We start from the raw sequence: 15,192 nt of genomic DNA, 5'->3' as shown, positions 1-15,192 counted from the left end.
GTACAGACTGCTTACACAGAGAGAGAGAGAGAAAAAACAGTATTAGCAATATCATCGAATTACAAGCTCCAGACAGACAGTTTACTCCGAAGTGATTCTGACTGATGCACTGATTGTAAGTCGCCTTGGTAAAAAGCGTCTGCCAAATAACAAAAAAAAAAAAAAGTGATAAGTAGGTTGTACAGCCAGAGAATCAGCTTCACCCAACTTGTGCAAAAGGCATAATTTGGCTGTTTGCAGTGTAAGGGAGGTGGTAGGAGCATCAGGCAGTCATTGCTTTTCTGTGACCCCTTCAGGTACATCCATTATGTGTTTGACCTGGGCAACGGACCTAATGTTATCAAGGGCAAAAGTGACAGAGCTCTCAATGACAACCAGTGGCACAACGTCGTCATTACTAGAGACAACAGCAACATACACACGTTGAAAGTCGATGCCAAGGCAGTGAGTCAAGTTGTCAACGGTGCCAAAAACTTGGACTTGAAAGGTAGACAAATGCATATTTTGACCTGAACCTTCATCTGCTCTCTTAAATTTCACAAATAGGGTTTCATGAGCCACCCGTGGGTCTTTTTCCTCCCTTTTCCAGGTGACCTCTACATTGCTGGTTTGGGCCCTGGTATGTATGGCAACCTACCAAAGCTTGTTGTGTCAAGAGAAGGCTTCAAAGGTTGTCTTGCCTCTGTGGACCTGAATGGCCGTCTCCCCGACCTCATCAGTGACGCCCTGTTCCGCAGTGGTCAGATTGAACGAGGATGTGAAGGTACAGAGTCTTACAACTCTAGCTTAGGAACTGCTGTCTCCCTCAAGAACTCTAACAGTAGTTCCACGTCTATTTTGTTCAGCCATCAATCCATCCTACTAACCCTGCTTGTCACATCCTTCACCCAATCAGCTGCAAGCTAAATTCATTGGCTCTTTGGGCAGCCTGATTTTCTGAACGGCCACATTAGTCGTGCTGTGGTGATGTCTTCAGCCAAGCCCCTATTTTATCTGTTCACAAAATTGTAACGTAGACAGTTGTTCCATTGTTTTATTTGAGGAATATTCTTGCTTCTTCAGAAGATTTTCAGGCACAAGCAAATGTTTGTGACTGTAGAATGCTTTATAACTCTTTGATACATCAAATGGTAAAACAGGGAACAGCCAAAAAGATGAAGCAGTAGAAGCAGAAAAACGTGTTTTAGGTTTAGCAGAAAGTAATGTTAAAAAAATAACGAACAATATTTAATTGAAGGACTCACCAGCTGTTTCAGAATGTAAAAATATTAAAGTGTTTTATCATCTCTTTATTGGAAAAGAGGAAAGAATGTGAACTGAGAACCTCGTTTAGATTTGTTTAGCATTTATTTAGTCATCTTTTACTTTTCTTGATACAGTAATCGCAAATTTAAGAAGAGTAATGTAATCTCATACTCAACAAGTCATTTTCTTTTATGGTACAAGGCCCTAAATCTACTCAAACCAATGAAATCATTCAGAATTTGGAAACATGGAAAATGAACATGGAAAACGATGACATTTTGATGGTGGTGGAATACAAGCAGTATCAAAAGAACAGATGTGAAATGAGGGAAGAGCAGCCTGTGTAAAATCAGTAAGGTCATATGCTAACTCTGACAGACTGAATGGGAGTCACTCTTTTTAACCTAAATGCCAAAGGTGTTTGCATTACTCACTATTTAAATTTGGTATTTGGTGCATATCCACTTATCAACTACCATATGTAATGGCTTTTTAGGTTGTTTTTTTTTTAATTATTATTCTGTTAACTTTATTTTGTTAACAGTTACACAACATAACCCTCATTGCTATGATTTAAAAAGTATAAAACTCTGAACATATTTATTATAATTAAAAAATGCTTGTAAAATGGGCTTTGAAGTCATCCTCTGCCATATTTGATTATGTGTTATTTATTTGTTCCTGCAAGTGCCGGTTTCTTTTGTCTCAAACTGTTTTGTTTCATTTTTAGTTCCCATCCTTTAACTTTATGTTGGCATGTGTACTTTTTTCTTTCTTTTGTTAAATATTATTCCTGTGTTGACATTTTTATATTATTTAAAGAGTTCAGTTATAAATATTAATCATGGTCATCCTGTCCTCCATAAAATGACTTACCCATCACGTCTTCCTCATGCTCCCATTACAATGTTGTCTCCTGAGTGGCATCTTAACAAGCCTACTTTAGTATAGATTGTACTATGTTAAATATCAATGGAATTATTTTTCAGAATAAAAGCTTTTACATCTACTTTCTTTGGTCTTCTGTTGTATCATCCTCATCAACTGTATACAGCTGAAGAAAACTGTCTCATGTCTGTCATGTGTGACCATGTATGTGTGTGTGCATGTTTTCTTTTTTTTTTAATCAGTGTCAGTAAAATTACACAAATTCAGATACACATCATGCATGTAACTAATTTCAACTATACGTTCGCATTTTCTTTAGATTTTTCAATTTGTCAATTTTATATGCCAGTGGTCTAATGCAATTCCAAGTACGACACGTTAATACAGCTCTTTTTATAACTGAAATTTGAATTAACGCGAGAGCTCTTACTGACACTTGGGACTGTTAAGAAGTGGTAATAGTATTAACTGCAGTGGAAAGTCTAACCGATATGCACCTAGGCACTTTACTGCTCATTTACATGATGTATGAAGGTAGGCAAACAGTCACAAATGCAATATAGTATTGGCGGTTTAATCTTAGTAATTTACTCTGATATAGCGTCTTGTCCTCCGAACTGTTTCAGCTTGCATGGAACATTTTTAGCTATTCAATCTTTTTCCCCTTAAATTAGCTCGGAGCAATTTGAGAAAGAACTTAAGAGCAACATCTCACTATGTATCGGGAAAAATTGCGTCACTGCGTGATACATTATAGAGGTATCTTCACAGACATTTTTATTTTGAAGCATACATTTACTGGTCAACGCAACATTTCACGTGATGACAAGCGCCTTTTCCTCTTATGTTTTACGTCCATCTCTCCGGCACAGCATCCCAAAGTGAACGTGAGTAGGCTTTCTTGTTAACTGAAAAATGCACGAGAACATGCATCTGAGATTATTTTATAAAATAGTATGTTTAAGGAATGGCTGTCGATGAGATTGACTGTTGGAATTCCAGTGTATGCGCAGAATGATGTAATGGGACTTGTCATGCACTAGATGGCAATGATGTACCGATGCTTAGGAAGGACCAACCTCACAGCCGTGTCAGGTTGGCTCGGAGTGTACAAAGACAGCTTAAGCTTTGAGAAAGAGGAAGCATCTATTTCTCGCTAAGACTCAGTCTTTCCACCTTATTTTTTCCCCTCAAAGTGACTAAAACCAGTAAGATTTTCAGAGATTCAGCTTGCCTCATCAGCTTATTTTATTGATTTTAACATCCTGTGTTGATTAACACGCCATAAAGAATATGTACAATAATATTTCCACACACTGCAAGTGTTGCACAGTCAGTTTGTTGGGGAGTTTGTTTCGGAGTCAAGAAAGAAAATATCAAGCTAAATCACTGCACTAATAGTCTGCTTGTATGACCTTTTGATCTGTTATCTTTTGTCACTCCGTTGCAAATGGAAGTGGTTTGCATTATCGCCTACCAACATGTAGTCTAGATCATTTTGGACCATCTTAGGAGTGTCATTATTGTACATTTCAAACTTAATAGAAATCACCAGTATACTACTATTTGTTTTATCCGACATAATGGTCTACACATGGGACACAGTGTGGCGACACTTTGAACCCATAATTAGAGCGTAGTCACATTTTCCAAGCGCATTGTTGTGTCTGCCTCATAGTAGCGTCGTAGCTCACGAACATAAACCCTTCCTAAGAATGGGAGAGCATGTCCGTTAGTAAAGCAGAGACTTTATTAACAAACGCCATTATGCACATACTAATGCTGTTTTATCGTTGTTGCTTCTTTTTCTCCTCCTCATCTTGTTTCTTTATTTATTTATTTTATTGCTACCAAAGTTGGTCTCACCAAAGCAGACCTGCAAGGTAGAATGTTAAGTTCCATTCTGAAAGCTGCTTTGTGTAATGTCTTGTGTCAGTTTGTGAAGGCCCAGACATACGGCGGACACTACTTGGTTCACTATAACAATGTCTTGGTATAAAATGGTTCACTTCTTCAGATTATCGAGGATGATGCCTTTAGAATTTTCTAGAATATCTGCAGTAGGAGGATAGTGAGACATGAGCAGAAATGATTGCAACTGAGAGTTAGCATAAATTAAACATTAGACGCCCTGTATAATTGCGTCTCCAGATCTTGTTTTTCCCGTATCTTGTCTTTTTCGTGTTTTATGCTAATGACGTTCAAATGAGAGTAGTTGTCTCCTGGCTGCCACTGAAAAAGCCATTAAAAATCGCACCATGGGTCGCTCCTCAGCTGCTTTTAAATGCAAAATGCCGGACTGATTGGGAATATGATTGGCAATGTAATTAACAGGACAGTTGCATTGATTTGATTTGAAATGCCAGAATACTGATTTGGATTTCAGTCAAAATGCTAAGCGCCTTCAGAATGTCGATACTATTTAGGTTTTTTATGTCTTTAAACTGAAATCACTGACAAATAGAGAAGTGAAATTAAAGGCCAGTTTTTTGTTTGTCTGTAGCCATTATCCCTATATATTTTAGATAGATATTCATTTTTTGTAGAATACTGTATAAAAAACACCAGAGAGAGAGAGGAGTTTAATTGGGATTCAGATAATGAGACTCTTGACCTTAAAAAATATTTCTTATTCCTTCATCAAAACTTGGGGATTTTTTTTAACCTTGTTTTTGCCTCTTTCATAGGGTGAAGTGTGACCTAAGGGGATAAAAAAATAAAATAAAATGATCCTAATATGATAATCACTTGTTTGTTTCTTATTAGTTAGGCAATTAATATTAGGCTTAATATTTGAATCATAACTGAAATGAGGTGAATCATTTTATGTTGTTGTATAACACATATATTTAATTGCACTATGCATTACACAATATACGCTTTTGGTTGTTTTTTTTGTTTTTTTTTAATTATTATTATTTTTTTTTAATCACAGTCCCTCACTCCCACCCCACAGTTGTCTTGCATAAGGAAATTGCACATAAATAGAGTTTACTTGCAGTTATTTAGAGGGAATATGCATTTTCTTCCCTTACTTAACTGTTTATGCCTCTTTCCTGCTGCATTCCCTTTTACTATAGTGAGTGTGTTATAACACAGGATTTGTTTTGACCGTGGTTGAATGTCATGTGAACACTACTGCTTATAACATTTATAACAATGGTACATACATAACTATGTACACACCTTGCTATTAAATGTTGTTAACCACGTTTTTGTTTCATGTTTTGATGTGGGACCTGCACACACTCAATGGAAAAGTATTCATTTGTATGCGGCAGTTTGAAATGACTTGATCCATGTCTTAAGATATGTTGAAAAAAAAGTACTATGCTTTGTCTGTGCATTTACAGTATGTCTCCAAAACTCTGAGGGAATGCAGTTTTAGTTAATTAGTTAACTTTTAAGAATATTCTTTTCAAGTAAACCCACCTCTACTAACCTGACTGCATGCCAACAGGCATGCCCACTTGCATGGCACCTAACAGCACCTGTTGGCGCTTTGTTCTGGTGTTACATCCCTCTACTTTGCCATCATAGGTCCTAGCACAACATGTCAAGAGGACTCGTGTGCCAACATGGGCATCTGTATCCAGCAATGGGAGAACTACACCTGTGACTGTTCCATGACCTCCTACACGGGCACGCAGTGCAATGACCGTAAGTTGGCTAACTGTCACTCTGAATTTTCTCCTCCTCAGCACTCTCTTTCAGATTAAGCACTCACGTTCTGACTAGACAAGGGTGGTCATACGCAAACACACGCACACGGAAATGGAGCCCATGCTCTGTGTTTCTAATAACAAGATAATAATGTACACAAGAGCAATAACGTTTCTCGATAGGAGTTCTGGGAGCAAAGTTTCATATTAAGTGTAATTAAAAACTAGAAAGGCATGTGCAAAAAAGCTTGCTCCTTTTATCAGTAGTTAACAGAATAGTGCTAGAGAGGATACCTACATAGGCAACTTTATGGGCACCCAATAAAAAACGACCCAACAGTGTCATAGATAGTTTTGAGGGCTCCATGGAAGACATCAAAAAGGTAACTGCTGTTTACTTCCTATGCATGATGTTGCATTGACTGTTCTCTTTTTATGTATATTTTAATACTAATGAGAAGGTGGCCACATGTTAGGAATATCACTTATTAGTATTAATAAACAAAATATTTTATAGATAATGGCTTTGTCTACACTTGAAAATCATTTGTGGGGTGAGGTCATTTTAACAAAGCCGTTCATTATGAACTTTAAACGTTATCTTCAAAAGAAGGTATTAATTCATTTCTAACTGAGGTGGTATCAAGCTGTGATGCTGTGAAACATCTCAGCAGTAAAAAGCCAGAAATCAACATAGCATCTCACGTAAGCTGTGGCTTTCTCTCACGACTACCCATTCACTCTGGTCTTCTAGAAAAATTTCCAACACGTGTAAAGAGGTCCTGTAAATTTGATTTTAGAATGAGCTATCCTTGTGCATAACACACACGAGTCCTTCCAACATTGTATAGCCCGGTATGGTCACAGGCCTCAGAGACACCTCATCTCATCACAGAGATTGTGTGACAGAAGAAGTTGTTCTTTGATTCTCTTATGAAAAGTCAACAGCTATGGAGGAGGTCAAATCTCCTTCCCTGACATCATTCAGCTCGGTGCCTTGTGGCTCGTAACTGAAGAGTTATTTGTGTTCCAGTCAAGACAAATATTGCCCCTGCAGCATGAGTGGTAGCCTGTGGAAGAAAGCGTGATATAGTTGTGTGATTACCGGTCTCTTTGCTGCGGCAAGAACAACAAAGCTGACCTTCCTGAGATTTAAACCTGACATGTGCAGTTGTGCGCCATTGTCTCTCGCCCTCCATCTGCTTGACACGTAGTATTTTCATGAGAGGCAGCGGTGAATCAAAAGCACGTTAGCAGAGATACGAACCGACTTAATTGAATAATTCGCGGAGAGTAATGTGTGTGTCAGTCTTTTTGAGTGTCTGTCTTGGAGTCGGAGGTATAAAACCAGAGGAGAGAGAAGCGGTCTGCCTGCTCCATTTGAACCTGGAAAAAAGTGCACTGATGTTGTGAGGCCTGTGACATTGCAAAGGGCTTGGCCTTTTAATTATTACTGTTTTATTGGAAACACAGAGTGTCCTTTAAACTGTTGATTAATGATTAATCACTTACATGTGAGACCAGCCATGACATTGACCATAATGTAATGTTGTCATTTAGGCAGAGATAATCATGTTTCTGTCAGCCGATGGAAAATGTACCGCAACAACAATTCCAGCTTGAGCAGATGTACTCTTTCTGATCTCGGAAAAATTTGAAGGACCAGATTTTGTCTCTGAAATGTCAAGATAGAGGAACACTAGATGGCAGTCATGCTCTCTAATGTGATGAAGGTGAACAGTGAAATAGAACTGCCTGGAATCCATTAATACCAAAATATGCTTTCATAATTTTCTCATAAGATAAATGTTGCATAGTCTGAACACAAAAAAAGACCTTGGGTTGTGGTTGAATCAGATCAAATTGTATTGCAGTCACAAAAGCACTTTTGGCTGAAGAGTTCCTCTCAAAGATAGTACAATGAATACATTTTATTATTTATGGGACTTACTATGTTGCTGAGAATTTTTTAAAAAGGGATATGTATAAATGTGTATTTATTATGAGGTCTAATTTGTTATGCGCAAATGCAACCAAAATCAACAGCGAACTAGCCTCCAAAATTCAGTTCATATTCCCTCACGTTTCTCTGCCTCATTTCCTATTAAAAGCTTTCACCAAGAAGTCATATTGACTGAGCTGTTTTGATAAATTACTTGTTAGCAGTTCCATGGCCTGTTAAATGTTCATTGCCTGTTAAATGATTTCTCAGCAAATTAATACCACTTAGAGTAATAGACGTGCAATCGCTGGACATGATGTTATACATAAATATACAAGTCTGTTTATATATTTAGATATGTATAATTCCTTTAGATGATTTTTTCTCAAGTTCTTGTGGAATTGTACATAGCGTTTGTGATAGAGTGATGTCTGTAGGGCCCCATAAGACATTTGTTACTTCTTCAGGAGGAGAAATTGCTGCCAAAATTCCATGAAGTACATTCAGAAATGGCTTTTGAAGTTACTAGCCTGCTCAAAGTCCTGATGAGTTCCTCCTGGCCACAGTGAAGATGGCAGTCATTTTCTTAGCTGAGGCCTTTTGATTGCTTTGGTACTGCATGTTCCCATTTCATATTGTGCTCTCCTTTAGTTTTAAAACTGATGTTACCTGACTGTGTTTTTACCTTAGGTGAACTCAGGGCTTTGAAGGTGTTTGTTACTTCTTATACTGGTTTGTTAATAAGTGTTCTAAATCAGCACGGCTGAAAACAAATTGCCTTATTTAATAGCAACTGGATTTACTTTGATTTTTTTTTCTTTTTCTTTTTTTTTTTTTTTTTGGTCTTAATGCTCCCACAACATTAATTACTGGGGTTAATGTGAAATATTCCTTCCTGCTATTTCAAATGATGCCCCGGGGTGTTTTTCTCTTCTCCGAATTTTAATTTTTTTTTTGAATAAATATATAAATTAAAAGATAGATGCTCAAATGCAGAGCTATGGGGACAGATTTGTTTCCTTCCTTTCGTTGTCTGACACGAACAAGATCCCAGTAATTACGGATCCTCTTTTTCGCCTGTCTTGACTCTAGCACCGCAGAGGAAAAAGGAGGCGGATGCCTCACACCCGTGCTCACCGTGAGACTTCATCAAAGCTGTGTCCTCTTCACTCCATTAGAAACGGGAGAACCTATCCCATACAGCACCATCAATTAAAACGGGAACCAAAGCAAAGGCGCACCTACAGCTATCTTGTGTCTAATGTACTGTTACCCACACAATTCATCTCCAGCAGCAGAGAGGCACATTAGTGACGAATACAAGCCTCTACTTACTCTTAAGTAACATTTGTCCCTGAAAACAAATGTTCAGTAATTTAATTACCAACAGCGTTAATGCATCTATTTCACTATGATCCATTTGGATGTGCCAAGAGTTGGCCTAAGATCCATGCAAAAGGTATTAATCCATGCTTCAGCTGAAGAAAAAAGGGTCAGAATGTAAAAAAGAAAGGGTAGGGGTTTTTTTTGGTGGGGGGGAGGGCTCAACATGGGATTGCAAAAAAATGACTTGCAATTTCAGATTAATTTGTTCTCATTTGTCCTTATTTTGGTTCTTTGGACCATGAGCGAAAATAAATCATAGAATTACACAGGTGTCTGTATTTAAACAGTGGGATTTTTCTTTTTTTTCTTTTGTAAATGAAGTGAGAAGTGAAGTTCTTCATAATAATAACGACCAAATAAAGAACTCTTTGATGGTGTTAGAAAAAGCATAGTTAGCATAGCGGAGGATAAGCTGTAGGCGGAGCGGCGAGCTCAGAAGCCGGTGCTCTGATGAAAGACTTTGGGAATTGGAAGGATGAATCACTCATGTGAGTTCATATTCATCACCCAGGTGTCTCACCCTAGCCATGGCCGCTGACGCAAGATTAAGAGCCGTGGGACAGGGGAAATGACCTCATATGACAGCCTCAAAGAGAACTATCAGCACAATGGGAATAGATTTGATCGCCCAGAGGAAATATTATGGCGCCTAGTATTCATGATTAGTGTGATGTGTTCTGCACTCTCCTTCCTTCCAATTGAATTTAATGTGTTTTATTATTTTATTTTAGTTTATGGTAAGCACAAACCAGTGCTGCATTGAAGAAGCTGTCTAAAAAAATATGGCCGGATCGATCTGCCACGGTTTAATGTCTCTCATTTCTTTCAATCGACCAGGTGTGCCTCTTTTTGTCAACAGTGCTATACACAATATGAGTTAATACTGGCAGTGTGTGTGTGTGTGTGTATGTGTGTGTGTGTGTGTGTGTTGTACCACTCTGTGGATTTTTTTAAAGCTTTTTTTCACTTTGGCTGTGGATTTAAAAGGAAAGAGCACAAATGCATAGTCAGTAAACAAACCAACCTCCAACCTTTGCCATGGGAACTGTGGCCATAATGAACGTGGATAGCACATTTGATAGCTACTCCTCTGTTAGCTTAGGGCTCCTTATAAAAGGCAACTCAAGAGTCATTAATGGAAATATGAAGGTGTCCAGACAGAACACAAGACCGGTTTCAGAACTGCCAAACTCTAGTAGTCTATTAAACTTCAGTTAATGGTTAATCTGGGACACATCAGACGTTCGGCTGTCACTTTAACCATAATTCAATTATGATTGCTTGATGTACGGATGTACTGTTCCTCTTCAAAAGGAGGAAACACAAACTGCTCCTCTACAAAACTACCAATTCCTGATTAATTTTATAAAAAATTCCTGACCATAAATATCCATTTAGTATTTGTACAGTATGCATTTGTGTATACATTTGCTTTTATTTAATTAAGTCCAGTCTTGTGCCTCAACTCTTTTGGCCTGTTTGATGAATCAGGAAAGGATGCTCAGCTGTCAGACAATTCTGGCACTATCATCCAACATGTTTTTTTTTTTTTGTGAGGAGCTCCATTGAATTGGGCTCATAAAGAAAATATATGAAAGTAGAAATCCATTTTTGTGATAGCAAGGTGACCTTGAGGTACTGAAAATGTTCTTTGCTTTAAGGCTGAATCAGTCAAGTGGAGCCGTCCATCACTGTGCATTTCCAGGCAAAAAAAAAAAACCAAAACGATGGACTGTCCTGCACATGAACATGGTCAATCAATATCCCTGCCACACGTTTTATATCATTTCTAATCATCTACTTGTCTGTCCAGTTTAGCTGGTTCAACAGAGTGTGTCACAGCATTTTTTACCCCTAAACATTTATTATCCATCTGCTCTGCTTTGGTACTGGTAGAGTGCTATCAGATCTCTTTGTTGCAGCCTCTTTTTGGTGGCTGTGATATTTTGTTTTCTTTAATGGAGGTAAAAGGAAATGAAAGTAAGACATGGATGGTGGTATGAGTCAGCATTTTTTAATCCTGTGGTTTACAGAGTGATCTGAACTGAAATACAGATATGCGCTTTATAGGCTACAACTTTGTAGGCTACATTTTTAACAAAATGATCTGTTTCTCTCCAAAATTACCATTGATATTTTTACTCTAACAATTAAAATTCTGCTAGTGTATCTTACAGTCTGCAGTACTGAAAGGCAATGTCAGGGCCAATGAGATTAAAGTGATTTTGTTAAAACTAAAATAGTGAACACCCATTCATCTCTGTGGAAAATAGATACATTTCGCCATCCAATGAAGGGACCACTGATTAAAACTAAGTTGAATTTTCAAGGAACTCTCACTAAGTGCAAGCAGCTGCCACATTCCATCTGAAATGTTTATACTGTTTGACCTTCAGGTTGACAGGATTTGACCCAAGACAGGCACAGTCCAGTGGTTTGTTGAATAAATTTTCACTCTAGTGCACATCTCCACAGAATCTTATATAAAAATGTGCTAGTTTAATTGTGAAATTCATTAAAATAGTTATTTCTATTTATTTTTTATTACATATTTGTGAGTGCATGATACTGTAGTCCTTGCATATCTCTTTTCACCCAGCCATTGGTGCCTTGTCAGAATTTGCAGAAATATATACCCCATATTAATTTCATGAAAATCATTAGGGAACTCCTGTTTACTGCATTTGGCTCACAAGATGTAATTTTCAACTTTTTGCAGCTTTCTTATGTGATGTCTGTGGTAGGGTATGTTTGAAAATGATGATGGTGAAACTGCCATATGTTGTTTCACCATAATACAGCTAATTAGCTCATGTAATTATAATTAACTACACAACTATCTAGTTATAATTCACTTGGCTAACTGGTCTGTATTGCTGTGTCACTCATTTATTCCCTCTGAGTACAGCTATCAGTACACATACAAATATTTTAACCTTCCCTCATGATTTTTTTGTCATGGTTATCAGTTCACTACATTCCATAATTAAATTATGATTCTGTGTCTGTGTCTGAGTTCACCACTTCACATAAGTCATTTGTCTCCGCCATTTTGTTGCAAATACATATTTGAAAGAATTAAAGACGCTAAACCCAAGATTACTAAGTGGGGATAAAAGGAATTTGAGTTTACAGATGCAGAAAAGACAGACATATATATATATATAATATTTGAAGATTTACAGTTTGTGAAATGTGTATGAAATGGTGCTGTTTATAGACACTGGGATAGTTCCTGGAAAGTTGGTCAAAGCTCCTCTCACCGTAGCTTATCTGCACAATCCATCTTTAATTGAAGCCGTGACTCTCTACTGCCTTTGATCAAGCCAGCTGTCACTGAAAGACCTCTCTGGATGAAGCCTCCTTCACGCTCATCCTTCTGAGTATAAAGATCAGCCTTGGCTCTCAATCAGAGCCACAATTAGAGCTGCATTAGGAATCAAAGTAGATAGCCTGTGTGATGCTATCCTCTCAATCAGTTGTCTTTCCCTTTCATCACTCTTTTCTATTCTTCTAGTTTCATCATCTGTCTGTCTTGATTACAGAGGTAACACTGCATAAGCCATTATATTCGTTTCTGAAATGCTCTTTGATACAAACATGATGAACACAGATCTATCAAGTTTTACCTACAAAAAAATAATATATATATAATATATGTGTGTGTGTGTGTGTGTGTGTGTGTGTGTGTGTGTGTATGTGTGTGTGTGTGTGAGTGTGTGTATTAGGGTTCCCATTAGCTGGTAATTACCGGTTTTTGCTTGTAAATAAAAAATTAAACAACAAATTAAACACTTGTTGATCAAAATGCCTGATAATAATGCTTATATGAAATAGCTATAACGAAGGCTATCTCTAAACAGGACGGTTGTGTTTTGACAGCAAAACAGCCTGTTAACAGCTTTGCAAGCTGCAAAGACACATTGAACATGTTTGATTTCAAGGCAGCAGCAGAGGGCTTTCACATGTTACAGGTTACAGATGTTTCGTAATGTTTGCTCAGTCATTACTGTTCATTAAATAGTCAAACTGATTGTAGGTTGTTGTCGTTCTTTCGTCAACCTAGGTGTACATTATATTTGCATTTGTAGCATAAACTACAGACTAGCAGAAACCCTGATACATACATGTAGGTACGTATGTTTGTATGTATGTATGTGTGTGTGTGTATATATATATATATATATATATATATATATATATATATATATATATATATATATATATATATATATTTGTGTGTGTGTATGTATGTATACATACATACATACATACATACATACATACACATGCTTGCACCCTCATTGCCCCCAAATCACATATTCTGGGGTAAATTTAAGAGTGTTTGAATGTGATTTTTTTCCACCTACCTTTCAGCCTCTTGCTTTTATATCACAGTGCTTAGGAAAATTGTTCCTGGAAAGACAGGCAGGACTTGTGGAAAGTATTAATTGCTGAGAAATTGCACTATCCATCAGGTCTGTCACAGCCAGGCTGAGAAACACTGCATAGTTAGCCACCTCTCTATCTCTGTTCTTTCTCAGATGTTGTGTCCCACTGCAGAGGGGGACAAACATACCAAAATGGTGGAGGGGGGGCTTGTTAGAAAGATAGATTTTGTTTAGTGACATTCTTGTTGCATGTGTTGGAGAAACAAGGGATAGATAGAACTTGAAAGTCTTGGTTTTCATATGGTCTCATTTTAGATATTTACGTTTTCATTGTAAACAAGCTTTAGATGCCCACACAAGCTTTAGATGCTGTCAGAGTAAATGAAAACTGAATAAATGAGGTATACATGAGATATAAGAGTATGGACAGCAGATGCTTCCACATAGGTGTGCTGAATTAACTCAGATTTAAGAAAGCAATCAGCAGCTCATCACACTTAGACTCATGTACAAAAATGATGGCCATCATTTTGGCTATGATGACTAGAGGACGATCTTAATGACTTTGAGAGAGGGGAGTTTGTTTAGGCACATTTGGAGAAAGCTTCAGTTATGAAGACTTCGATGTCAGGTCGACTTGCTGACATTTCATGAGGAACAATAGCTAGGAAATTGGAGAGACTGGCATCTAAGGCCAGCTGTGGTCAAAAGCACAAACTCCTCAACTGTAATGATTGTGCATTAGTTTGAGTTCCAAGACAAAACAGATGAGCATCTCTGAGCCAGTTTACTGCAAACGTCACTCTAGGGCATGAGTAGGCAGTTTCATCATAAACATTGAGAACTTGTTGAGTTGCAGTTACATTTTTATTCTGATCTCTTCCAGGATGACAGTGCACAGGGAACAAGGCTTTTTGTTGTTGTTGTTTGTTTTTGGGTTTTCTGTTGTAGAATCATTTCTATCTTTGCAAGCACAGCAACTTCATATGTCAGAGCAGGGAGCAACATCAGAGAACCACGTTAACAACTGTCAAAAGTTACCAGATTAGCCCATGTGTTATGATTTTTTTGTTCTTTTTTTTTTTCTTACAGAACCTTGCTGTGGCACTCCATCATTAATTCAAAATCAGTGGTGTGATAATGAGTGGTCTCCCTCCCCTCGCACATGAAAACTGTAGTTTGTTTTTGCCACATCTCTGAATAAACTAAACGTTGTTAAACATGGCAGCACACCTCTCCACTGAACTAACTTAAACTCCTTCTCTCATTACTCATCAACCTCAGACGCTGCTTTGAGAAAGTGAAAGCAAAAGTGAAGTTACTGTGATAAAAGAAAGAAGGGGAGGAAGAAAACAGACTCTCTGTGACAACAACCTGTATGGGACCAAAGACTTCATAGTTAGGGTCCCTCAGTTTTGACCTCAGTTTAGACATCTGGATTCCAGGGTCAAATGGCAAACTGATTTTCGTCTCATGGCTGACGATGCACCTTGAGAACTTGCAGTGCAAAATGGAGCATATCCATGGCTAAAATCTGCATTCTCTCCAAAGCAGTCGGCACGTCACAGCTCATAATTTTACTCCTTTGATAACATAACTGTGCTTTCTAAACAGTGAGAAATCCTCCGGCCACACTTGTGTCGTGTCATCCCACCAGTGGTCCAGCACGGCCTGATTT

At 37.8% G+C, this 15,192-nt stretch overlaps 1 protein-coding gene across 15 annotated transcripts in view; it reads left to right on the top strand.

Annotated features, from left to right (window-relative positions):
* The window catches only part of nrxn3a (neurexin 3a), a 217,158-nt gene that overhangs the window by 80,889 nt on the left and 121,077 nt on the right, over window positions 1-15,192 (top strand). For all 15 annotated transcript variants that reach the window (XM_030787596.1, XM_030787588.1, XM_030787573.1 and 12 more), the window contains 3 exons: window positions 297-487; window positions 590-763; window positions 5,674-5,793. In XM_030787596.1, coding sequence (XP_030643456.1) covers window positions 297-487; window positions 590-763; window positions 5,674-5,793 — 485 coding nt within the window. The remainder of the gene's footprint in view (window positions 1-296; window positions 488-589; window positions 764-5,673; window positions 5,794-15,192) is intronic.

The sequence above is a fragment of the Chanos chanos genome, chromosome 1 (assembly GCF_902362185.1).
Source record: "Chanos chanos chromosome 1, fChaCha1.1, whole genome shotgun sequence".
NCBI lineage: Eukaryota > Metazoa > Chordata > Actinopteri > Gonorynchiformes > Chanidae > Chanos > Chanos chanos.
The sequence above is the reverse complement of the archived record's forward strand: the minus strand, read 5'-3'. Positions and strand labels throughout refer to the sequence as shown.